Consider the following 27,031-nt stretch of genomic DNA (forward strand, 5'->3'; position numbering starts at 1 on the left):
TGAGGGCTGTTGGAGTGGGGAGAGTGGGGGTTGAGCCTGGCTGCAGAGGCCCCCTCCAGGCTTCAGCTCCTCTCCGGCGCTCCTGGTTGTCCTCTGCCACGCATACCTGTCCCGGTGACTCAACAGGTGTGGGCCTCAGGGGACACCATGGTCTGAAGTCTTGGAGAAACCTTTACTATCCAGGGGAGGAGAGGACTGGCGGTCGGTGGGAATTGAGACCCAGCACACATCACTGGGTGGCTTGAATGTCTTCGGCAGAGATCACATGCCCTGCCTTGCAGCTTGGTCCTTAGAGAAACAGACAGGATGGAGAGAGCTCTGGGCCTGGGCGGCGGTCCTGGCTGTACTGCTCACAGGCTGTGTGCCCTCCCCCTGCAGTCTCAGTTCCTCACCCTTACCAGGTGGCCGTGAGGACTGGGAACATGGAGGCACAGGTAGGGTGTAAGGTAGCCACTGACCACCAGGCAGGCCTCCCGGATGTAGGTCAAGTTTGAGATGGTTGCTCACCAGGAGGCAGCCTGTGTACCCGGCAGGGGCTGGGGGTGCTCATTGTTCCCTTGGGTGGTGGTTGGCCCAAGCGCCCACAGGGTGGCTTCTCTGGCACCTTCCTTTCCCAGAGTTCCTCCCCACCTGCCTGCCGCCCACCGCCTGGGTTGGGTCCAGCTCATGTCTCAGAGCAGCCTGCTGGCACAGGCTGAGTCAGCTGTCGTGGGCACTGTCTTTTCTCGCCTCTCCTGAAGCCAATCCTCCCCTCTCTCCCTGTCCAGACACACAAGGGAGGCCCGGGAGTTAGGTGACCTCAAGGTCATGCAGCCAGGTTCTCTCTGTGGAACCCTAGGTACTGGCGGGGTGCCATTGCTGTGTGCGTTATGATTTCTGTGCCGGCTGTGAGGTTTCCCAGGTTGGGCTGTGAGGTACCCCTGAGTCTGCAAGTTGGCCCAGGCCAGGTGTGTCACCACTGCCCAGGCCTTCAGTGGCTTTCCAGTGCTCCCTCCACATCCATGTTACTCAGCCTGATTTTTCTCAAGTTCCCCCGCTCGCTCCCAAGAATGGCCCCTCCAGGCTGTCCTAGCTCCAGGCAGACAGGCTCATTGCCCAGATCTGCCCTGGGTTGTCCCCACCCCATCCCCACCTGTCATCTTGGCCCATGTCCATCCCGGAGATCCCAACTGAATGTGGGCTCTTTCCCTCTTATCCCTCGGTCCTCAGATTTGCCAGGCCACTCTTGCCTCCAGGCCTTTGCACATGCTATTCCCACCCCCTTGGCATCAGCCACCCCCAGATGCCCACCTGGCCGGCCCCTCACTTATTGCCGGCTCCCTGACAGCCCTACATAAATTAGCGTTACTTCCCCTTCTCTTGTTAACCTTGCTTTGTGTTTCTCCTCAGTACTCAACATTCGCTGTGTTATTTCTATACTTGTTTGTTTATTGTCAGTCTCTTACCACTCAAATGTAAAAGACTTTCTTCACCTCTGGATCCCCAGTAGCTAGAAAAGTGCCTGGCACACAGTGGAGCCTTAGCGCTGTTGTTGGATGAGTGAGTGAATGAAGCACGGGAGCATTAATGTCCTTGCAGCACATATCCTGCTCCCTGTGCCTCCTTTTCCCGAGTCCCAGAGCTGGAACCTAGCTGTGTTCACATTTGGATCCTCCTGGAATGTAGCACAGACCCTCACTCACTGAGAGCCCCACGCCTAAGGAACAGGAGTGTCACAACCACAGCCCCGATGGGGACTCCAGTTCTGACTACGTGAACAACACCTCTGAGGAGGAGGACTATGACGAGGGCCTCGCTGAGGAGGAGGAGGGCATCCCCTACTACATCCGCTACTGCCCTGAGGATGACAGCTACCTGGAGAGCATGGACTGCAACAGGGAGGAGTACCTGGCTCACGGCGCACACCCAGTGGACATTGACGGGTGCCAGGATGCAGTGGAGTAGACGGCCTAGATGGGCCTGCACCCCCATGGTCACGGGGCTAAAGGCAGCCAGGACTACCCTGATGGCCAACTGTCCATCACGGAGGATGAGCCCTCTGTCATGGAGGCCCACGACCAGGAAGAAGATGGTCACTACTGTCCCAGCAAAGAGGGCTGCCAGGACTACTACCCTGCGGAGGCTAACGGGAACACCAGCGCTTCTGCCTACCCCCTGAGGTGCAGGGACGGGGACCTGGAGGACCAGGAGGAGGACATCGACCAGATCGTGGCAGAGATCAAGATAAGCCTGAGTATGACCAGCATCACCAGCACCAGTGAGGCCAGCCCCGAGCATGGGCCTGAGCCAGGGCCTGCAGGCTCTGCAGAGGCCTGTCCACCCATCAAGGCCAGCTGCAGCCCCAGCAGGCACGAGGCGAGGCCCAAGTCGCTGAACCTCCTTCCCGAGGCCAAGCACCACGGAGACCCCCAGAGAGGCTTCAAGCCCAAGACCAGGACCCCAGAAGAGAGGCTGAAGTGGCCCCACGAGCAGGTAGGACTCTGGCTGTCCCGGGGAAGGGAGCAGAGGGGCCCTAGAGCAAGGGACCTCAGGGTACAGGCCTCGCAGATGCTGAAGCGAGGCAGTAGGGGGTGCTGGGTGCCTCACAGTTCTAATGGTGGCTGAGCTCTTCATTGGTCCAGTTGGGAGACATGTTGTGTGGATGTTCCGGCCACTCTTAAGCTCACCGCTCAGACTCAGGAGTAAAGCCAGTTGAGGGCTGAGTGGCGACTCGTGTCTCGCAGAAGACACCCCTCCTCCCACCCTAGAAGAGAGGTTCGATTTCTTGCCCACTGCCCTGGGTCTGCTCATGGTGGGGCAGTATGTGTGGGAGAGCCCCTCAATCCTCACGGGTGTACTCAGACCAGCAGGGCAGTGGCAAAGACTTGGGGGTGCTGGTGCTCACACACTGCTGCGGCCAGGGTTGGGTGGCCTGGTGGCTGGGGTCGGGGCCAGAGTGCGTTTCACAATGGACGGGTCTCTTAAAGCCCGGGGGCCTTGACCTGATGGGCAGTTAGCTGTGAATACCTATTTGGGAAAGGATTTTTTGAAAGTTTGGCAAAACCTCGGGGAAGAAACGCATGCTAATGAGGGCAGTGGATGTCAGCATAACTGTATTTTAATTATAGCAAAGTCAGCGTCCATTCTAATAAACACATTTGAAAAGCCGCCTTCCAAAAAAAAGCCTCACTGTGAGTATATAAAGAAGATGTGATTATTGGACTTGGGTGAAGGAACTTCTATTTGGCCAATTATGTGGACTGCTTTCATATTTTTTAAGCCTTAACTACTATTTTTTTCTGAGAAGAATTCATGAATTTGAGTGTGTGTGTGTGTGTGTGTGTTTGTGTGTGTACTGAGAGCTTGGGTTTGGAATGGAAATCATATTGACTCCTGGATTTTCAGCAATTGTATTTTAATGTCTTGTCTTCTCTCTAAAGCACATTAAGTGTCAGTTGACTTCATTTTGGGGGTGTTCCTGTCATTCACAGCAATTCCGTGTTTACAGGGGGCTGTGGGATGCATAGGAGGTCCCATGGTGATAGTAAGCACGGGAATTTTACCCCAAGGGACTATGGTAATAGGGGGCTGACCAAAAATAACTCCTAATCCTATGTCAGATAATACCATGAGCAGCTCAGGAAAACTACGCATAACTCAGATGTGCAGAAAGGAGATGGGGAATGGAATGAAGCCCCCTGGGCTGATAGAGGCCTCCAGGACCTGCCACACCCATGTCTGCCCCCAACTCCCCAGTCAACCTTCACAGAAGAGAAGTTGATCTCTCTCCAGCTGAGACCAAGCCAAGGCCCAAACTGTTGGAGCTGAAGGATGTTTGGGCTAGGCTCATAGAAGCCGTTGCGCTCCTGCAGTGTCAACAGCTGCCTATGGTCCAGGCCTCTGTCTGGTCTTGGTCCTTTTTTTTTGAGATGGAGTCTTGCTCTGTTGCCCAGGCTGGAGTGCAATGGCGTGATCTCAGCTCACTGCAATCTCTGCCTCCTGGGCTCAAGCAGTTCTCCTGTCTCAACCTCCCGAGTAGCTGGGATTACAGGCACCCACAATCATGCCCGGCTATTTTTTGTATTTTTGTAGAGACGGGGTTTCACCATGCTGGCCAGGCTGGTTTTGAACTCCTGACCTCAGGTGATCCACCCACCTCAGCCTCCCAAAATGCTGGGGTTAGAGGTGTTAGCCACCACACTCAGCCTTGAAGAGACACTGGGCCTTTTAAGAGACACTGGGTGCTGACTCACTTCTGGGTCTGCCCCAAGGGTGTCCCTCCAGGTCTGCTCTGGGTGCAGCCAAGCTGTGCAGGTCAGGGAGCCTGAGCTGGACTTAAGGTGGGGAGACATTGCTCCCCAAGAGCTGCTCGGGTGCGATGTCAGAGTGGAGGCTGTTGCTGTGTGTGGCGGCATCACTCATTTACCCTCTTGTCTCATCAGCCTCTGTCCTTCGGCTCATGTGCTTGCAGGTGGCCTCTGATTCTGCCTCTGGAGCCTGTCTGCCCCCTCTTGATTCATTCATTGGATCCCAGGTATGTGAACAGTAGCATGTTAGCCACTTTTAGAAATATTTGTGTTCATCTTCAAGAGAGGGGGGGTCATCCAGCCATTCCCCAGCCCTCAAAACCCACTCCACAGACAAAGCAGTGGCGGGTCAGGGCTCCTCTTGCTCTTCTGAGCCGCCAACATAGCGAACACCATACAAAAGAAAAGGATTTCACATGCAATAGAATTTCATTCACCCTGAAAAGGGAAGGAAGTTCTGACACAGGCTACAATATGGATGAACCTTGAGGACATCCTGCTAGAGCCAGTCACAAAAGGACAAGTCCTGTGTGATTCCACTTTTCTGAGGCACCCACAGTAGAGTCACAGAGACGGGAAGTAGAATGGGGGTGACTGGGGCTGGAGAGAGCAGGGAGTGGGGAGCTGGTGTTTAATGGGTGCAGTTGTGAAGATGGAAAAGTTCTGGAGATGCGTGGTGGTGAAGATGGCACAACAGTGTGAATGCACTTCATGCCACTGAACTCTACACCTAAAAATGGTTAAGATGGTAAATTTTACATTATGTATACTTACCACAATAAAAGAAATAAGAAATAAAAGGTTTTTGGATGACGAACGGGCTCGAGCCATTTTGGACCCTCTAAAGCTAAGCTGAGCCAGTCTGAACCCATGTAGCCAGAATCACACTGTATTAGGCTGTTCTAGCACTTCACGTGGTGAGAATGGGGGAGAGAGAGAGAGATTGATTGATTGATCAGGGGGCTATGCAGGGGGCGTGCTACACACTTTTAAACAACCAGATCTCTTGTGAACTCAGAGCAAGAGTTCACCTATCACCAAGACGATGGCCCACGTCATTCATGAGAGATGTGTCCCATGATCCAGACACCTACCTCCCACCAGGCCCCACCACCAGCATTGGGGATTGCATTTCAATATGAGATTGAGGTGGGGACAAATATCCAAACTGTATCACCCACAAACAAGCAAAAACATTTTAGGCCAAATCAAAACTATTTAGATGTAGCCACAGTAGGGATGAGCTGTGATTACACCCATTCAGGCCTGTGGACCTGGCTTGTGTGGTCGTGGGGCGGTGGGTCGGCATAGCCCTGGGAGGTGTCAGGAGGACATTCACGACCAAAATAAGCCATGAGTAAATAATACAACCACATCCTGAGTGGGAGTGGGGAGCCTCCCCTTCTCTCCTAGGTCTTGTATGGGTCATGATCCCCCCTTGGCGGGAGTGGAAGGAACATAGATCCCACAGGCTGTGGCTTATAGTAAAGTGATTGTGGTCATGCCTTGTGAGTGTCATTAAAATAAACATATATCATTAAATCCGCCATCAAATAACAGCCATTTCTGCTATCCTGTCACCTTTCCCACAAGTTTAAATATCCCAGATATTCTATTGTGTATATTCCTAAAAGTAGACAGGTAGATTTAGTGAAGTTAACTGGATCATTGGTATCTTCTTTATAGATCATCTGGTGAAACTTTTTTTTCAAATTATGAGTCGTAGGACTTTGTTTTAATGTCTGTAGCCTTAGGCAGTTCCATCGAGACTAAACTCAGTTTTTTTCTTATTAGGACTAATCTTATTGACCGGAACTGTGGACTCCTCATATTAGGAGAACAGAGATCTGGCCTGTGTAAATGAGCGGAAGTTAAATACTGTAGAAAATGCCTTCTGGAAACTGAAGTCTAATGCTGACTTACTACTGGTCATTTAATTTCCTTTTGGCTTGGGCACCATCGTTACATTCATGTTTCAGATGTCAAGCTAATTTTCTCAGAATGTGTGCAGGGCTGGAGGCCGAGTGTGGAGGCCACTGGGTGAATACAGGAGAGGTCACAGGTCAAGCCTCCTGAGAGAACTGCAGGCTTGAGCCTTCGATAGAGCCACGTGAATGATTTTTATCCCCAGTAGGTTGCTGTCATTAAACTATGCACACAGGGCTTCTTGCCTTTAAGTTAGCAGGATGGAAAAATTGCAGGTGTTTGCAGCAAGCATGAAGAAGCAGCCATGCTGACCCCTAAGCAATGGTATTAGAAAGGGTTGGTGAAGATTTTCTCATTTGAGAATTGAACAAAACCAAATGGAATTCTCCCTAGTTCTGCAACTCTGGGGGCTGTAAGCGGCGGAGCTCCCACCTTCCCCACAAATAGACCCAGAGTGGCACCTGGTATGTGAGGCAGGTGACCAGGAGAAGGGGGTTTCAGTGGTTGACGGACAGCTGCCTCTGCTGCCTGGATGACCCAGCCCCTCCCCTGGACCATCTCCCACTTTGCCTGGGTGTGAGTCACTGGAGGGTTAGCTCAGTACAAGCTGGCAGGTGACCTCCGTAGAGCTTAGGTGAAGGGACTCTTATAGGGCAGTATGTTTGAGACCCTTAGAGGGCTCTCCTTACTCTTGCTTCTCCCATTATTGTTAAATTGTAGTAATACACTTGTAACATAAAGTTTACCATTTTAAAGTGTACAATTCAGTGGCATTTAGTACAATGTTGTGCAGCCACCTCTGATATTTAGTTCCAGAACGTTTTCACTGCCCCCACAGGAGACCCTGTACTTATTAAGCAGTCACTCCCCATTCTTCCCTCTCCCCCCAGCCCCCACAATGAAAAATCTGTTTTCTCTCACTTTGAATTTGCCTATTCTGGATATTCCATAAAGATGGGATCAGACAATATGTACCCTTTAGTGTCTGGCTTATTTCACCAACATAATGTTTTCAGGGTTCATCCCTGTTGTAGCATGTGTCAGTACTTCGTTCATTTTTGAGGCTGAATGATATTCCACTGAATGGCTATTTTTTTTTAATTATTTTTATTTTTTGAGACGGAGTTTCACTCTTGTCACCCAGGCTGGAGTGCAGTGACATGATCTCGGCTCACTGCAGCTGGAGGGCTATATTAAGTTTTATTTATCCATTCATCCACTGAGGGACATTTGAGTTTTTTCTACCTTTTGATTAATGTGAATACTGCTGCTGTGAGCATGTGTGTACAAGCTTTTGGGAAATTTTATTTGGCTAGTCATAACTTTAAGTTTTGTTTTGGTTATTTATTGTTGCTTAACCAATTATCCCAAAACTTTTTTTTTTAATTTTATTATTATTATACTTTAAGTTTTAGGGTACATGTGCACAATGTGCAGGTTAGTTACGTACGTATACATGTGCCATGCTGGTGTGCTGCACCCATTAACTCGTCATTTAGCATTAGGTATATCTCCTAAAGCTATCCCTCCCCCCTCCCCCCACCCCACAACAGTCCCCAGAGTGTGATGTTCCCCTTCCTGTGTCCATGTGTTCTCGTTGTTCAATTCCCACCTATGAGTGAGAATATGCGGTGTTTGGTTTTTTGTTCTTGCAATAGTTTACTGAGAATGATGATTTCCAATTTCATCCATGTCCTTACAAAGGACATGAACTCATCATTTTTTATGGCTGCATAGTATTCCATGGTGTATATGTGCCACATTTTCTTAATCCAATCTATCGTTGGACATTTGGGTTGGTTCCTAGTCTTTGCTATTGTGAATAGTGCCACAATAAACATACGTGTGCATGTGTCTTTATAGCAGCATGATTTATAGTCCTTTGGGTATATACCCAGTAATGGGATGGCTGGGTCAAATGGTATTTCTAGTTCTAGATCCCTGAGGAATCGCCACACTGACTTCCACAAGGGTTTGGTATAAAACCGCAAATTTGTCTGTCTCTCACTATTGTATGGGTTAACGGGCTAGCTGGACAGTTTTTCTGCTGGTCTCATTCGACAGCTCTCACCGCATGGTTAGACAGTGTCAGGGACTGGTCGTCTGGATGCTCAGCTGCAGTGGAATGTCTGAGATGGCTTCTTCACCCACAGGTCTGCTGCCTTGGTGTTTCTTCGTGTGACCTTTCTACATAGCATCTCATACTCTTGGCCCTCTTCATGTAGCTTCTCTTTCTCCAAGAGAATAGTCAGTTCTTCTTTTTGGCTTCCAGAAGCACAAAAGTGCAAGCTGTCAGTTGTTCTTAAGGCTTAGACCTAGAACAGGTGCAGTTTCATTTCTACCACATTCTATAGGTTAAAGTAAGTCTCGGAGCCAACCTAGATTCACTGTGGAATGGTCCCTTCCGAGGACGTGAATGACAGGAGTTGTGGCTCATTGGGGACCAACTCCAAAGATGAAGCCTGAGTTCTGAGAACTTTTTCTTCTCTGATTATTCCTTATTCATATTCTATTTTTTGTTTTATAGATGTAATATATTCACAAGTGTCTCTAAGGAGCTATTTTGATACTCTTTTGTCCTCTCCCTAGCATGTCTTTTTTCTTTAATAATTTTTTCTTAGTTTATTTTGGTCTTATTTTTCTTTCAAAAGCCTTTCCCCAAATGTCTATTCTACATTGCTCATCATTTGTAGTCTTTTAAAATTCCCCCTTTTGTTCATTCATGTTTGAGAGAAGGACTAAAAGACAATGGGAGGCTGGGTGTGGTAGCTCACATCTATAATCTCAGCGCTTTGGGAGGCCGAGGTGGGAGGATCACTTGAGCCCAGGAGCTCAAGACTATCCTGGGCAACATAGTGAGACCCCCATCTCTACAAAAAATAAAAAATTAGCCGGATGTGGTGATGCCTGCCTGTAGTCCCAGCTACTCAGAAGGCTGAGGTGGGAGGATTGCTTGAGCCCAGGAGGTTGAGGCTGCAGTGAGCTGTGATCATGCATGCACTGCCTTCTAGTCTGGGTGAAAGAGTGAGACACTGTCTCAAAAAAAAAAAAAAAAAAAAAATTGGGAGTTCTTTGTGGCCAAGACTTGTCAACTGATAGCTTTTAGGGGAAAGGGTTTTTAGGGGGAATTTATGCTGATTCCCAATTGTTATCCCCACTCCTCTATCTTATCTCCTTGTGCAATCATAAATGATGGCAGGAACTACTCCATTCCCCTGGAAGTGAAATCTGTGTTCTCTTGCCTGAGGTAGATGCATGTTTGCTGGGGTTCTGCTTAAGGAGATGTGGGAGAACAACGTGTTTCAGGGCCTGGAAAATGAGTTCTGTATGTAGGCTTTTGGTTAATCTGTTTTCAGTCTTGCCTATCAGTCCCACTCTCCGAGGTACCTGGTGTCTGAGTCTAGTGCCTCTCCAGGGTACTATGGGACAAATTAGCCTCCTTGTCATCGGTATCCCCCTAACCTCCACTGTTTGCTTTTCTTCATTAATTAACCATTTCCCATTTACTGTCATTGTCTATTGGAGGTGAATTCTCTTCTGTTGGTAACCCCATTCCTTTTTTTTTGTAATTGTGTGTGTTTATACAATGTTTATTCTTCACTGTAATTCCCATGGAGCCTCAGGACAAAGAGCAGATGGGAGAAATACGTGTTTGGTGTTCAGTTTTCCTTCTGTAAGACATCTGCAACCTGTGTTTGTCACTGAATAGATCATGGACTTAATGCATATAGAGCTGCTTTGTTTTTCATGATTGTGCCTTCAATTCTATGTAGAAATATAATTTGTGAATTACCTGATGAAATTTTCCTAATTTTGAATCATCCTTGTATTCCTATAATAAACACTGTTAGAATGGATATGGTAGTATTTTATTTTTGCATTTTTACTTTTATATTAAATAAGATTATAGTTTTGTTTGTTTCCTTCTAGGCTCTTATTTCATTTCCGTACCAATGGTATGCAGGGCTGACTTGGGAAGCTTACATCTTTTTCTAAGATCTAGGATGTAGCTCTAGTTTACACAGTAGTTTTCAACTGAAGGAGATTTTTGCCCCCATGGGATGTTTGGAAATAATCTGGAGACATTTTTGGTTGTCACAACTGGTCATGATGGGAGGTGCTATTGGCATTTCTTGGGTAGAGGGGATGTTACTAAACATCGTACAACACACAGGAGAACCCTCCACAAATTGTCTGGCCCAGTATATACATGTTGCTGAGGCTGAGAAACCCTGGTTTAAATAAATGTCCAATTTGGAGAGTGAGTCTTTGCCGTTTTTCTTCTATGTATTGGTCTCCAGATTTCCCACTTTTTCAGTTAGTTTTAGTAACTGTAGATTCTTTAAAAAAAAAAAAAAAAGATTGCTTCATCCATACTTCTAGGCTGTTGTAAAGATGCATAAAGTTTTCACTTTTTGCATCCTATTCACATTAGAAGCACCTGAATTTTGGAGGGAACACATTCAAACGGTAGCAAATTTAGTGGAGCAAATTCCAAAGAGATTGAGCCTAGGCCAGTTGTCAGTCCTGGGTATAATTTTAGATGTTTTCAGGCTCTGAAGCTTTGCATTTAAGTTCAAATTTCGGAACAAAGATCTGTGTCTCTGCATTGATCAAATAGCACCCAGGTGAACAGAAGGCACATTGCTAGCACTACAGAAACCATCTGCCGGCTGCTTCCAAATCACTGTTCTCTGTACACTCATCTTTCCTTACTTTTCTCTAGTGTTGTCACTCATGTGTGCATCCTTGAACAATATAGTTTAGTGTTGCCTATTTTTTGAGCTTTTGAAAATTATATTTTATGTATTTTTCATACCTTTGTTGTGTTCAACATTGTGTGTGAAATTTGTTCCTATTGTGTGTAGCTATAGTTCTTTTGCATTGCTGTATTTACTCCATTGTTGAATACACCATGCCATTTATCCCTTTGACTATATGCAGACATCTGTGTTGTTTCCAGTGTTGTTAGAAACAGTGAATGCTGCTATGATTTTTCTTGTCTGTATTTCATGGTACCCTTGTGCCAGCATTTCCCTGGGGCACGTACTTAGGAGTTGGATGACTGGGGCATGAGGATCAATTTCTTCTTTTACCCAAGAATTATCTGGGGAAAAAAAAACTTTTTAAAAAGCATTTTCACATGGTTTTTGAGTTACTTTTGGTGCATCAATATAGTCAGAGAATATGCCCTGTGATCTATGAGCAATTGTTTAGACTTCACTATTGGTGTTACTGTTGTCTTTGTTCATTGCTATTTCTTGTATTATGTCTCTTGCTCCCTGCCCCTCAAGTATATCCCTGAATGATATCCACTTTGGTGTGGAGAATCCGGAGGCGAACATACACAGAGTTGCTTCCTGTCTTGATGGAGCTAGATATAGAATTTTAAGTTTATAGTTGAGTCTCTTCCCAGTTCTTTACACTTTTACCTTCTGATATTTATTGTTACAAATGAAAATCTGATGCCTATCTGATTCTTACTTCTTTCTGGTAGTTAGTATGATTTTCTCTGTAATGGTAAAGTGTGGGGGTTTTACTTTTCAGTATTTCTTTGTTTTTTGAGATAGGGTCTTGCTCTGTTGCCCAGGCTGGAGTGCAGTGGTGTGATCACGGCTGACTGCAGCCTCTACCTCCTGGGCACAAGCAGTCCTCCCACCTCAGTCTCCTGAGTAGTTGGAACTGTAGATGCACACCACCATGCACGGCTAATTTTAAAAATTTTTTTGTAGACATGGGTTTTTACCATGTTGCCCAAGCTAGCCTCGAACTCCTGGGCTCGAGTGATTCTCCTGCCTTGGCCTCCTGAGGGTGTTGGTATTATAGGCATGAGCCACTGTGTCTAGCTTTCAGTATTCCTTCGGGGCATTCAGAGCCACTTAATATTCTCAAGTTTTTCTTTGGCTCAGCAGCATTTGTCTCTTTTGTTTCTTTCTATTCCCCTCCATCTTCTGGATGAATGTTAGATCTCTGTATCTTCCATGTCCCTTAACTATTCCCTTTTTTTTCCCTTCCATTTCCTTTTTTTCTCTGTTCTAAGGGAATGTCACAGTTTGATTTTCCTAATCATAAATGCTTTGTTGAGAAGTGTATTGTGCTCTGGCCCTTCTACAGGTGGTTTTTTTTTTGTTTGTTTTGTTTTGTTTTGTGGGGGGAGGGTATCTTACTTTCATTCCTAGAATTGTCTTTTACATAGTAATCTGTTTTTTATTTTGTGGATACAGAGTCTTCTCAATTACTCTTAAAGATTCCAATTAGGTTTTTAAATTCTGATTATTTCCTTCATTAGTAGTGCTTCCGGTCATTTGTGCTTATTTGACTTGGCACCTTCCTCTCAGATTGCTAGTTTTCTTCAACTCTCTGTGGTGCATGGTTATCTGTTCATTTATACATGAGGTATACCATTGATCAGTATCAGTTGTTGATATGAGTGTTGTATTAGAGTTCTCTAAAGGGACAGAACTAAAGCATATATGTATACACACACATATATGTATTTATTAAGGAGTATTAAGCTCACACAATCACAAGGTCCCACAGTAGGCCATCTGCAATCTGAAAAGCAAGGAAGCCAGTCCTAGTCTCAAAGCTGAAGAACTTGAAGCCCGGTGTTCGAGGGCAGGAAGCATCCAGCATGGGAGAAAGATGCAGGCTGGGAAGCTGAGCCAGTCTAGTCTTTTCACGTTTTTTTGCATGCTTTATATCCTAGCCTCGCTGGCAGCTGATTAGATGGTGCCCACTCAGATTAAGGGTGGGTCTGCCTCTCTAAGCCCACTGACTCAAATGTTAATCTCCTTTGGCAACACCTCACAGAGCCGGCATCAGTACTTTGAATCCTTCAATCCAATCAATTTGACACTCAGCATTAACCATCACAAGTGTCTTCAGAATTGTCACTCTTTTCTGCCGTGACCTCCATCTCCTGGTTTGCAGACCCGTGCTCCTCCTGTGGCATGAGGATGGGGAGGTGCTGGCAGGAGAGCTTTCTAGCTCCTGAGTTAAAAGGCAGAGATGGAGTCTGTTATAAGATTTTGCTGCTGCGTTGAGTTATGTTAAAAACATTCTGTCTTTTCTCTCTGATTTTCACACTCATAGTAAGAGGCCAGCAAGATAGGTTTCTTATATCCGAGGGTGATCCTTACCAACTGTAGTTGGGACAAGTACAATAAAGAATGTTAGATTCTTCTGGAAAAAAGTGGTCCCTCCATTATTTGGATTGGGTTTTTGGCTTTGTCAAGCCCAGCAGTCTGATTCCGTCTGCTTTCTGTCTTCCGGCATGTCCCTGTGGTTTTGGTTCACTAAGGGTAATCTCCTTGTATTTGTTATTTTTCTGCTGCTGCGGCAGACTTACTCTTTTTAAAAAAATACTGTCATTTTGGTGGGGTTTTGGAAAGAGGACCAGGCCACATCCTGAAATGAAATTCATCTAAGGATTTTACAACCCGAACTCACTTTTTGTTTTGATTAAATTACCCTTTTTGAGGGGTGGGGGCTCAGCTTTCTCATTTGTAAAGTGAAAGATAGTAACTGGACTGATGGTTACAGACATGGATGCATGTCAGAATCACCTCAGAGAGCTTTTTAAAAACAGATTCCCCCCAGCACTTTGGGAAGCCGAGGTGGGCAGATCATGAGGTCAAGAGATGAAAACCATCCTGGCCAACATGGTGAAACTCTGTCTCTACTAAAAATACAAAAATTAGCTGGGTGTGGTGGCACATGCCTGTAGTCCCAGCTACTCGGGAGGCTGAGGTAGGAGAATCGCTTGAACCCAGGAGGCGGAGATTACAGTGAGCCAAGATCCTGCCACCACACTCCAGCCTGGCGACAGAGCGAGACTCCATCTCAAAAAACAACAACAACAACAAAAACCCAGATTCTCAGGGTAGGCTTTGAAATGATCATTTCTTTTTTTTTTTTTTTTTTTTTTTGCGATGGAGTCTCGCTCTGTCCCCAAGGCTGGAGTGCAGTGGCGCGATCTCAGCTCACTGCAAGCTCCGTCTCCCAGGTTCACGCCATTCTCCTGCCTCAGCCTCCCAAGTAGCTGGGACTACAGGTGCCCGACGCCACACCCGGCTAATTTTTTGCATTTTTTAGTAGAGACAAGGTTTTACCGTGTTAGCCAGGATGGTCTCGATCTCCTGACCTCATGATCCGCCCACCTCGGCCTCCGAAAGTGCTGGGATTACAGGCGTGAGCCACCACGCCTGGCCAGTGAGCATTTCAAAAATGTTCTTTCAATCACTGATGCAGCCAAAGTCTTTGGGACTTTTCGGCTAAGTATATATTCTTTAGATACCCAAAATAGTTTGATTTGGAATATAACAATTTAGGGAAATGAAGAAGGGGTGAATTATGTTTTGGAAGCTGCTGCTTGCTTCCTTTTTCCATTTAGTTTTTAGAAGACAAAGAATGTCTAAAGAGATGCAGATTTAAAGGAAATATAAGTTAATTCTGCATGGGTATGTTTATCTACATGGCTTTCTCCTGCTCACTAATCCAGAAGAGTTCTAACACCCTCTGTGATCATGCGTTTGTTTTTCTTAAGAATTATTCCATCAGAGTATCTAAAAACAGATGCTTAGAAACTGCTGAGACCTTTGTTGGTCTTACTTGATCTCTGGATCCTAGTTTCTTGATCTTCTACATATTCTGGGTTCTAACCTGAACTGGCCTTCATGGTTAAAGATGCATTTATATACTGTGCCCTGGCCAGGAAGCTTATCTTTGGAACTTTGCCCAAACTGGGTATGAAGGCACTTCCTCAAACCCCATTAAATTCATTTCTAAACTTGATCATTGTAAATTGCGTCAGTTGGTAAAATCTGTCTTGTAGAGAGGTATTTTGTAGTAAATAACATGATTTGAAAACTAAAATTTGCCTTTTAGTAAGGTGGTAATCATTTCATAATTCTTAGTTTTGTGAAGTGTCTATAAATCACACATCTGATCTTTTAAAATGTAAGGCAATTGAATTTATGTAATGATTCAGGCTTTTCAAAGTTAAACAGGTAGTTATTTTAAGGAATGGATAGTTTGTGATATTTTAAACAAAATAAGCCATTGATTTTACACACGTAGCCATGAAAGTAAAATGTTTTCTTATTTTAAATTTTAAAAAATAAACAAATTAGATTGTTTTAATATTTTTTCAGTTTTGCTTTATATTTGACTTATATTTTTTGTATTTTACATTTATATTTGACTGCTTTTCTTTATTCCTAAATCTTTTATTTTCTGTTCCATTTTTAAAAGCTGATAACTGTTGTTTGTCAAATCAAACTTGGATTTAAAAATGAACATTTAATTTTAATAAGCTCTCTGGTAGCGGCACTGCATTGACAGATGTTTGAGAGTTTGTCCCTAAAGCTATGGCATGGGTCTTCTAATGGACTCGCCCTGTATTCAGCCTGTGTAGACCTGGCAGATTCTTTCTCTGTTTCAGAATGGGACAACAGAAGAAGTGACTTCAGAGGAAGAGGAAGAAGAGGAGATGGCTGAAGTAGGTATTTGATGTAAGAATGACATTTCATAAATGTCATTTTTTATTTGAGTAATTCCATAAGTCTCCTTTGTAAACTACTATTAATGTGGAATAATTGAAAGCACATTGTATTTGGAATGGAATATAATTTCTGAAGTCTGGCTTTACCTTTAACTGATGATACACCTTTGAGCAAATTGCTTTATCTGAATTCTTTGGATTTGATTTCCTGAATAACAAAAGCCCTTAATTTTAGCACCAAAGTTGTATTTCTGTGTAATACTGATCAGTCCTTAACCTGCATTTGGTTCTTTTTAGGAAGAGGAACTACTAAGTTTAAAAAATGTTATGTTTGCATAAAAAGAGAATTTGAGAACATGTTAGGGACTACTCACCAGAAGTAGTGAAACTGTCTCATTGAAAAATCATCAGGAATTTTCTCTTAGTCTGTTTTATGCTGCTATAACAGAATACCAGAGACTGGGTAATTTATAAAGAACAGACATTTATTTTCCAACAGTTCTGGAGACTGGGAAATCCAAGATGAAAATACCAACATTTGGTGTCTGAGGGCCTTCTTGTTGCCGCCTCACATGGTAGAAGGCAGAAGGGCAGGAGAGCAAGCTAGTCCAATGTGTGAAGCTTCATTCATCAGGGCCTTAATCCCATTAAGGAGGAAGGAGCCCTCTTGGCCTAGTCACCTCTTAAAGGTCCTACCTCTTAATATCATCACATTAGAAACACCTGAATTTTGGAGGGAACACATTCAAACGGTAGCAAATTTAGTAGAGCACATTCCAAAGACATTGAGCCTAGGCCAGTTGTCAGTCCTGGGTATAATTTTAGATGTTTTCAGGCTCTGAAGCTTTGCATTTAAATGCAAATTTCGGAACAAAGATCTGTGTCTCTGCATTGACCAAATAGAAGGTATGTGAATGTTATGGTCTTGATTGTTTGACAAGATTTTTTCGGTTTGGGGTCTTATAATTAATTTAGGCTTTCATTTTCTTGGTTTGGAAATTATTAATCTAAAATATACTTTCGAGTGCTTCAAAACTAAAGAAGTAGTGTCATAGGCTTGTTTTTGTTTGTTTGTTTGTTTGAGATAGGGTCTCACTGTGACCCAGGCTGGAGTGCAGTAGCGTGGTCACGGCTCACTGCAACCTTCAACTCCCAGGTTCAAGCAATCCTCCTGAGCAGCTGGGACTACAGGCAGGTGCCCCACGTCCAGCTAATGCTTTTTTTTATTTTTTGTAGATTTTGAGTCTTGCTCTGTTGCCCAGGCTGGTCTTGAACTCCTGGCCTCAAGTGATCCACCACCTCGGCCTCCCAAAGTGCTGGGATTACAGGCGTGCGCCACTGTGCCTGGCTGTAGGCTTGTTTTATGAGTCTGGGAGTAAAATACTTCTTAGAATTGTCCAATTAGAATGAGAGTTTGTTTTAATGTTTTTATGCAGTTTAGCTGAGGTGGAATAAACTGCATGAAAACATTAAACGTTTTCCGTGGGTCAGGCAGCCATTGTACTAAAGATCATGAACCCTTTCATTTTCCCCTCTAAGATAATAAACAAGGGACCGCAACGTTGAGGGAAATCTAGAAAGGTAAGAGACTGGACTTTGGAAATGTCAGATTAGGACAGGTGAAAAGCAGATATTCTGGGCTCCTAAAATAAGGTGGGAACAGGCCCAGAGCAACCTTGGACATGGTGTGTTGGGGTGCATTGGATGCTTTTGTTTTGAGAAGGAAAGTTGATGTGTTGAAGTCATGGAAAGCAAGATTGGCCAGAAAAGGCAGATGGTTAGAAGTCTTGAATTCAAGACAGGCGTGTGTTTCTATTTGGTGTGATTATTGATAGGAAGGCCTTAAGCAGGGAACAGTGTTCTCAGGATATTGCTTTAGAAAGTTGTGTTGAATTCTGTTTGTGATGTGCTGATTAATACTTAGGTGGAGAAGTTTTGTGGATGGGAACATGACTGAGGTTGAACATATAGGAGGAAATACAGGCCAAAGGCATTTGTGAGCATTGTGAGGAAAACAAGCGTAGGATGGAATATCAGGGCTGAAAGGTGCACACAGGGAGAAGGGAGCTCCATGAAGTATGGAGTCATGGGCAGAGTTTGAGTGAAGGTAGTCGGTAACCTGGTCTAGAAATCAGTGAATTAGCCGGCTTGGGAAAAAAAAATCAAGATGAATATAAACTACTCCTTTAGAGATTTTGGCATTTAAAGTAGAAAAATAAGGTAATTGAAAAAAGTTAGGATTTTTAAAAATCTGCATATATTTGTATGTGTGTAAGAACAAGATAGTATGGGAAGGGAGGGAGCAGAATGATGTGAATAAAGATGTTGTTCTGGGGGATACTATTCAAATTCTTTTTAAATTATTATTGTTTTTTGAGATAGGGTCTCTGTCACCCAGGCTGGAGTGCAGTGGCATGATCATAGCTTACTGCAGCCTCAAATTCCTGGGCCCAAACGAGCCTTCTATTTCCGCCTCCCGAGCACCTGAAATCAAATTCTTTTTCTAACTCACTTTTTAGTTATTAACATCAATAGATGCTTACTACATAAAACCATAAACTGAAATTAGGGGGAAGCACCAAATGTCTCCAGAGAGAACAACTAAAATTAATTGAAATTAACATTTCAATATAAGTTCTTCTGGTCTTTTCCTATGCATATTTCAGCATAATTGAAATTCTTCTATTCCTTTGTGTATTCCATTTTTCATTTCAAAGTTTTTTGATACAGGAGAAATTATGCTGTGTTGGTATTTCAGTGGCCTGTTAATATTTCGTGGAATTGAGTTAACTGTTTTGCTATTTTTGCACATGCAGATTTTGTGTTTGTTTTTTTGGTTGCAAGGTTGAGATAGGTATCCTTATGCCTAAATTTGTGTTTACATCTTAGACTAGTTTCTTGGAATACAATTCTAGAAGTCGAGTTTCTGGAACAAACTATGAACAGTTAAGGTTCTTGACACCCGCTGCTAAACTGTCTCAAAGGTTCCTCTTAAGAGGAGATTTAAAAGATGGCTTGGCTGGGCGTGGAGGCTCATGCCAGTAATCCCAGCACTTCGAGAGACAGAGGTGGGTGGATCACTTGAGATCAGAAGTTTGAGACCAGCCTGGCCAACATGGTGAAACCCTCTCTCTACTAAAAATGTAAACAGATTAGCTGGGCGTGGTGATGTATGTCTGAAATCCCAGCTACTCAGGAGACTGAGGCACGAGAATCACTTGAACCTGGGAGGCAGAGTTTGTAGTGAGCAGAGATCACCCCTGTATACGCCCACCTGGGTGACAGAGTGAGACTCTATTTTAAAAAAGGAAATAAAAATTAAAGAAGTAAATAAATAAATGATGGCTTATTTCATAATAGTTATGACTTTGTAAAGCTTTTAAATCTGCTTTACCCAGAGTCTAGCTTTTAAATAAAATCTAGGATATAAAAGGCGGGAGCCTCTTGAATGGAATGTGGGGGCTTTTTCTCTCTCCCCGTAGGATAGATATATTCTGTTTCTTGTCCCCCATTGAGTCAAGAATAATTTAACTTCTGGCAGAAGAAACTGCTGAAGAAAAATAGGTTGAATAAGCTAACATTTTTCTTCTTTTTGCAGGATATAGAAGACTTAGATCACTACGAGATGAAAGCAGAGCCGATTAGTGGGAAAAAGTTGGAGGATGAAGGAATTGAAAAAGAAAATTTGGCAATATTAGAGAAAATTAGGAAGACTGAAAGGCAAAACCATTTAATTGTGTAAGTGTGTATAAATAGCCAGAGCCTAGATTTTTGTTTAAGTAATTATAGTTAATACCAGGCAATTCATCAACATGCCGATCTCAGCTGCTCTCCTCCTCCATCCCTGCCTTAGGGGTAGATTCAGTCACATGTTTATTGGTTTTGAGACAGGGTCTTGCTCTGTCGCCTGGGCTAGAGTGTGGTGGCACAATCGTAGCTCACTGGAGCCTTGATCTCCCAGGCTCCAGCGATCCTCCTACCTCAGCCTACCAAGTGTCTTGGACTATGGGCATGAGCCACCACACCAGGCTAATTTTTTAGATTTTTAGTAGAGATGGGGTCTCACTATGTTGACCATGCTGATCTGGAACACCTGAGTTCATGCGATCCTCCTACCTCAGCCTGCCAAAGTGCTGGGATTACAGGCATGAGCCACCATCCCTAGCCACGGTCATATGTTCTCTTGCCCAAGGTTATCTTTCTCATCTATGAATAGCCACTTTTTACCCTGTTCATCTGCTCTTCACATCCTGGAACCACCTGCTGATCCCTGTATGTGCCCCTTTCCAGCCTGTTTATGCTGTTTTCTCTGCTTACCTTCCTTCTGTGGCATCTGTATATTCACATTCATTCTCTCCTACAAAACACAACTCAAATTATTTCTCCTTCATGAAGCTGACTTTGGTCCATCCTGCTCTGACCAAATCAAAACTAATTCTTCTCTTTTGACTTAACATCTCTTTTATGTGAAGCGGCAGGATGTGAAAGAACACTGAGTTTGGTGACAAACACACCTTTTTTGGTTTCACTTTGCTGAACTCTCAAATATGGATAGACAGTACATACCTTTTGGATGACTGCTGTGAAACATCAATGAGAATGATGTGTGTATATACATGAAATGCTCAGACAGAGTAGGGAAACATCAGATGATTGTCTGAACACTTACTACTTCGTGCCTTGTATTAGAGCTATTTACCAACTCCACGAAAGCCGAGGACCAGTTACTTTGTCTTGGGCACAGGTTCTCCAAAACAGGGAATGAGTTGTTAGGCAAGTAGATGTCAAGTGTTGAAACCAGATAGATTACTCTCCCTCCTTCAGTCTTAGTTATATATTAATTTAATTAGTAATTTTTCCTAGAGGAAAGAAATTTAGTCAATTTCTCATATCTTGATTATTTAAAAAACTGAGTTTGTAGCATTTGAAATAATGTTACTGTATTTTCCGTGTCTTGTGATCGATTCCAGTTTATCTTCAAAACAAGTATAAATTATTGAACACTTTTACATGACCGATACTATGCTAAGTACTTTATACTTTATATATCCTCTCATTTAGTCTTCATAGCCGCTGTGTGAAATAGGTGCTCTTCATATTTTAGAGATAAGAGAAACTTCTCATATTTTATAGATAGGAAATGAGGTCATGGTTACATATCTAGGAAGTAAGATCTTTGTAAACTTGATTTTTTTTTTTTCTTTTTCAAAGTATAGTGCAGTCTTTAAAACCTTTAGTTTCACCTGACTAAAAAGTAGTTCCATTTCTACTTAGTGTTAGGATAAGATATGGATGTGTTTTCATCTTTAGAGAAGTCCCCACACTGAAAAACTGAAACCAGTTGCATGTAGGTACACGTGTTTCTCAGTGTGTCAATGTGTGAACTAGACCATCTGTGTAATATTCTTGCTTGTAGTCTTATGAATGGAAGTCTCTTTTAGTTAGTGTCACGTTGAGTGTCTTCTAGTATTTTCACAAATTGCTGAGGTTTGAAATAGACTCATACTGAATTCTGTGCTATCATGGAGTCCATGGTGGTCTGAACATGTTGGCTAGAGTTTTTCAGATGATAAGAAATAGGAAATGAACCAGACTTGTGTCTAGTTTTATATTTTTCTGAAACTTCGTAATGCTTCATTCAATTGGACTTTTTTTTTTTTTTACTTCTTGAAATGTTGAGTGTTGAAAATGTTTTTATATGTCCATCGAAATTTTTTTGTCATTTTCTTGATAGAGTGAACTCTTGCATGATTTTTATCTTGTAGCAAAAAGCTCAAGCTTGAATAACATTGGTTGGAAAGTAAGTAAGAGTAATACATTTCATTATACAGAGAATGATTGCCAAGCTGATTTTTATGACTTTTCCCCCAGGTTTGAAAGCAACATAATTAACTCTTATTGTAGATGTAGTTATGTTATTACTTTTAAAATATGTCGGTGTAGTACCCCTGTAGTGTGAGCTACTATAGATGGTGGGAGGCTGAGGCAGGAAGATCTTTTGAGCTTGAAGAGGTCGAGGCTGCACATGAGCTGTGATTGCACCATTATATTCCACCCTGGGTGAGAGAGCAAGACACCCTGTCTCTTAAAACAAAAAACAAAAGACAAAGGGGGAGTTGGGGGTGGGAGTCATATTAGGAATCTATATATAGGACAGTTATGGAAAAATACCGATTTTTTAGTGATTTAACTTTTCATAGTTCCGTCCATGGCAAATTGTTCTCCTTGAACCGCTTGGCTAATAATACAAGTTTAGGAAAGCGTATTAAACTTCTTTTGAATTCTTGAGAAAATTATATACATGTGACTTTTCCTTTAGAATGACTGCAAACTCCAAACCCCCTTATTAGATGAGATGTAGGCTATCATGGTCTCTTTTGGACATTCATTCTAAAGGAGCTGGAAGCTATAGTGACCTCTTTTTTTCCTGGGGATATAGAGCAGCTTAAGATCTTCTCTTTCTTGAACTTACCCTAGGTGCTCTATTTTAGCTTTCAGATTGGTTCATTTTTGAGTTAGTTGAAAAAAAAAATTATCTTTTTGTTTGAACTGTTTTTTTTTTTGTGATTCTTAGGGTTGACCCTGATAGTCCTTTGCACAGTGATCTTCAGATCTTCAAAGAAAAAGAAGGCGTAGGAGATATTTTGCTTAACTTATCTTTTAAGGTAAGGAAATTGTTACGGGACTCTCTATTTTTCTAATGGAGGTGTATATTTGTACAAGTGTTTTGGAAAACAATTTGGTAAAGTGGAAGATACTCATACACTATGGTTCAGGAATCTTGTGGATATATACTCCACAAGAAATGAGTTACGTAGGCACCAAGAGGCACAGGAATGTTTAGAGCAGCATCATTTATAATAGCCCCAAACGGAAAATAACCCAAGTGTTCATTCCAAGAAAATGAAGAATTGTGGTATTCATAAAATGGCTTACAGCTATGTGGGAAAGACGGGCGAACCTTGAACACTATGTTAAGCAAAAGAGACCAGACCCCCCAAAACCTATTTTGTACAATTTCCTCTATATAGAGTTCAACAACAGGGAAAACTAATGTTGGTTAGGGCATACATTCTTAGTGGAGGCAATATCGCCTACAGTGGAGTGAAAATTGGTCCTTAGAGTGAAAGAAAATCTTGCTTATTATACTGGTCTGCTGCCCTCCAAAGGGCCGTATAACATAAACCGACATACAATATATCTGTGGTGTTAAAATTCCATGGGGCATGGGGTAGAATTAGGAAGAAAACTTCTAAAAAGGCTTCTTAGGGGGACAAAAATGAAAAGAAAACGGAGAAACACTTATTTCTGGATTCATACTTGGGCAGTAAAACTATTAAGAACAAAGAGGTGATCACATAGAGGTTAGGGTAAGGAGTCCATCCAGGTGGGAGGTAGAGATGTGTGACCTGAAAGGGACATCTCTGAGCTTCTTGGATACTGGCTGGAATATATTTCTGGATCAGGTTGGTGGTTACATGGGCAAATAATTTACAATAACTTGTTAAGGTATACCTTAAGGTATATTTTATGTAATTTTCTGAATGTATGTGTTATATTTAATAAAATATTTTTAAGATACTAAAAATAAAGGTTACAAAGGAATAACGATGGAATCTAGAAGAAATGTTAATCTAATATGGAATCTAGATAAGATGTAATGGCTTAAAATCTAGATAAGATGTAATGGTTTAAAATCTATGGCTATATGCGGTATTTTGATGAAAAAAACAGACATAAAAGAATACTTTCTTGTACTTACTCTAAGAATGGTAGTAGTTTTCTAAAAGCTTCGTACTTAGCTTTTTGTGTATATTTTTGCTTGTGGATATATCTTATGATTGAACTTTCTTGATATGACTTTCTTGATATGACCGTAATGTCAGTATTTTCTCTCACTTTTGTTATCATAGAAACTGTTGTGGTTGTCAATTGGGTTGTCTTCCTGAAGTATGAATCCGGTATGTATTGCCTGAATTTGCTAATGGCTACTTCTTTACAGATTCATATGGGGTAACGAATAAAGCACACAGGCCTAAAACAAAAAAAGAAAATACAAAAAAACTAGGAAGGTATCTTTCTTTTTTAAAACATTAAATCATACATCCATATGCCCAACATCAAACTTAAGAAATAGAACCTTTGGCTGGGCGTGGTGGCTCACGCCTGTAATCCTAGCAATTTGGAAGCCAAGGCAGGCAGATCACCTGAGGTCAGGAGTTCGAGAGCAGCCTGGCCAATATGGTGAAACCCCGTCTCTACTAAAAATACAAAAATATTAGCCGGGCATGGTGGTGGGCGCCTGTAATGTAACCCCCACTTCATGGGAGGCTGGGGTGGGAGAGTCACTTGAACCCAGGAGGCAAGGGTTGCAGTGGGCCAAGATTGTGCCATTGCACTCCAGCTTTGGTGACAAGAGAAACTCCGTCTCAAAATATATATATATATATAAAAGAAATAAAAGCTTCTCGGTACCTGTAGCACTCTGTGTGCCCCTCCCTTGTCACGTCCTCTTTGGGAGGTATCTTGAAGGGAATATGAAATCTTGGCCAGGAAACTGGAGGATTCATGACTGCAGTTGGTGTTTTCATGATTTTTTTCCTGCTTTAGCTAGAACGTTAGGGAAGGGACGATGTGGGAGGTAAATGGAAATTCTGTCGGATTTGTGTTTGTGGCCCACGGCTCCTGATACCAGAAAGAAGGGCCTTTTTCTGGGGTTGGAGTATTTCTTATGAGTCCTGAGAAAAATGTGATTGCCTTGAGCTAACTGACCTTCTGCAGAGGACCTTAAACTGAATTTCCAAGTTGTTAGTATCGGGATTCACAGACTTTGGAGAATAGCAGGTATGACTTGGAAAGATGTACAGGAAGGAGCCGCAACAATATATATTTATAGGCTTTGATGTCCACAGTGACAACTTGAGCACAATGAGTACTAAGCAAAATGGAACTGGAGATAAAGTATAACACAAAGATGGAATTGAGGGCAGGAGGGAATGCGACCTGGTCAGCAACTTGGTAAATCCAACTTGCTATGCTTTTAAGGAAGTTGTTTTCTGATGTTACAGGCAACTTGGTAAATCCGACTTGCTATGCTTTTAAGGAAGTTGTTTTCTGATGTTACAGGCAACATCGGAATTACTGAATTGAATTCTGAGGTAGTACTTTAAGGAAATGCGTTCTTCTGCCCCTATTCTTTGGAATACTTAGGGCTAAGTTCTTAGTTTTTGATATCATAAAAATTCAAAGTATTCTGTTCTAAGAGCCATTTCAAACAATTGACTAGAATTTCAGAGCAATTACATGAGAGTAATGCCAACAGAGTTTTTAAGTTACCCATTGTCCTATATCCCTAACAAGTATGTTCATGCTTGCATGTTCTCTTCTCATGTTTACTGTGTGCATTCTTTCTTAGTAATGGCATGTAGAAATTGTTTAAGCAAGAATAATTCTCGAGATAATTTTGTATGTTTCCTTTTTTCTTTTTAAGGTATGTATTGGGTGGAGGAGCATTATGTATTGAACTTCTCACAAAACAGGTGATTATTTTCTTATAATACTCAATTTTCACCCTCAACAGAGTGTTTCGATTACGTAAGTTAGGTTGTAAGTAGAGGGTTCTCTTAAAGAAATTTTAGTGTTTTTTTTTTTCATAGCTCCTACTTTCAAGAATGAAAAAGGTAAACCAGTAAAATGAGATTGTACTTGGTGCTGAATCTATGCTAGGATAGGCATTAAGAGTGACCTTTATTTAAGGTTCTAATTTGCTCATGTAGGCCACTTGGAACGTCAGTTTGTTGTTTTTGGTGAGATTCTGGAAATGGTCCAATTTTACTTTTTCCCCTTGACTCCAGACTTTTTAACACTGATGTGCTGCTGTTGAGGCATATGCCATTTTGTTAGGCCTTCCCAAGTGGGAATCAGGTTTTCTAGAGATGTTTTCTTCTTTTTGTAGGGCTGAAGCAGTGCCTACTCGACAGAACCAGTCATCGTACAAAGAAATGCCACCTGACTCAAAGGCAAAGCCAGAGTGCAGCTTGGAGCAAAGAAGGTATTTTATAAAGAATTTTACATAAACCATAAGATATATTTTGTATTACTTTGTGAGCCTTCTGCCTGTGTTAATTCTTTTTCAGAGAATTTGTTTCATTTTATTTGCTTTGTTTTCTTCTTGTTACAAAGATGATCTATAGAAAATATGGAAGTATCATTTCTTTATTATTGCTTTTTCTCCGCTCTGTGCCTATGCTTACCAAGTCTTCTTATTTTTTGCTTTTTATTAACTCTTTCAATCCTCTTAATAACTTAAAAAGAGGGTATTACTAATAACTGCATCTTGTGGATGAGGTAACTGAAGGTAGGTAACTTGTCCAGGGTCACAGGTGGCAGAGCAAGGATTAAAACCAGACCGTCTGGCTGCCCAAGGCCCGATCAAGAGGAGCTGAGAGCAAGCCACGGGGGAGAAGGATGTTGGTCGGGCTGGTTTCCCGTTCAGTTACCATGAAACGCAGGCTTAACCTTAATTCTAGGACATGACCAAGAAAGCCTTCCAAAGCCATAGGTTTTTTACCATGACCGTGACTTTTAGCAAGAATTTGTGGTTTAAAGGCAACATGGTGCTCTAAGAAGCTTCCGTTCACTCTTACGGAAGGACTGGTAGTTGAGCTAAATAGTGAAATCCTGGAGCACACAGCCTTTAGGGCAGCTTCTGACCTATTTCTATGGTCAGGAAGGACACCTGTCTTTCCCTGCTGCCTACAGCCTCCAGTTATTCACCTTCAGAATTCCCTAGTCTGTGATCACATTCAGATGAGAGATCTGTTTTGTTTTTTCCAGGGTAGGAGGAAGTGAGTCACCACCTATACTAAGCAGTCTAGTCTTCTGTGTATAAATGAGCAAGGTTGGGGAGCCAAATTTGAGAACCTTGTGTAATCCTGACATTCTCCAAGAGAATCCAAGAGAATGTCAGGATTATGTACGGTGGTAAAGTAGTCTCATGTTAGTTGTCTCCACAGCTCTCATCAGAAGTAGACACAGTTACTTTTTGTAGGAAAGCATCTCTAACTTAAGCCTGTAGGATTCCCAAAGACTAAAGGCAGGCAACTATGAATTCAGTGAAATCATAGCATTCAAGTAGTTAACCCAGTATATTTGAGAATTATCAGAAACAATGCATAATATGTTTCCCAAAGACTGTAGGTTTTGGAATTATCAGATACAGAATACAGACTTCAAATATTAGAATTGTGAAAAAATAGTTATATGTGAAATAAATCTATTATATAAAAAAAGATGGACTCATAAAATTGAGTGA

General features: G+C 42.5%; 1 protein-coding gene across 1 annotated transcript; it reads left to right on the plus strand.

Annotated features, from left to right (window-relative positions):
• The first annotated feature begins 874 nt into the window (after positions 1–874).
• On the plus strand, positions 875–25,771 carry LOC129014238 (amyloid-beta A4 precursor protein-binding family A member 2-like). Its single transcript, XM_063652541.1, has 8 exons — positions 875–2,472; positions 4,451–4,513; positions 15,658–15,714; positions 19,316–19,455; positions 22,292–22,382; positions 23,631–23,678; positions 25,208–25,256; positions 25,673–25,771. The coding sequence occupies exons 1-6, from the start codon at positions 1,954–1,956 to the stop codon at positions 23,664–23,666; spliced, it is 906 nt and encodes a 301-aa protein (XP_063508611.1). The 5' UTR covers positions 875–1,953; the 3' UTR covers positions 23,667–23,678; positions 25,208–25,256; positions 25,673–25,771.
• The last annotated feature ends 1,260 nt before the right edge of the window (positions 25,772–27,031 follow it).

The sequence above is a fragment of the Pongo pygmaeus genome, chromosome 16, assembly GCF_028885625.2.
Source record: "Pongo pygmaeus isolate AG05252 chromosome 16, NHGRI_mPonPyg2-v2.0_pri, whole genome shotgun sequence".
Lineage (NCBI taxonomy): Eukaryota > Metazoa > Chordata > Mammalia > Primates > Hominidae > Pongo > Pongo pygmaeus.

Excerpts from the sequence above, each read along its gene's own strand:
- LOC129014238 (XM_063652541.1), top strand. The coding sequence starts at position 1,954 with ATGGGCCTGCACCCCCATGGTCACGGGGCTAAAGGCAGCCAGGACTAC. Across the intron at positions 2,473-4,450 it reads TGAAGTGGCCCCACGAGCAG|GTGGCCTCTGATTCTGCCTC; the intron begins GTAGGACTCTGG and ends ATGTGCTTGCAG. Across the intron at positions 4,514-15,657 it reads ATTCATTCATTGGATCCCAG|AATGGGACAACAGAAGAAGT; the intron begins GTATGTGAACAG and ends TCTCTGTTTCAG.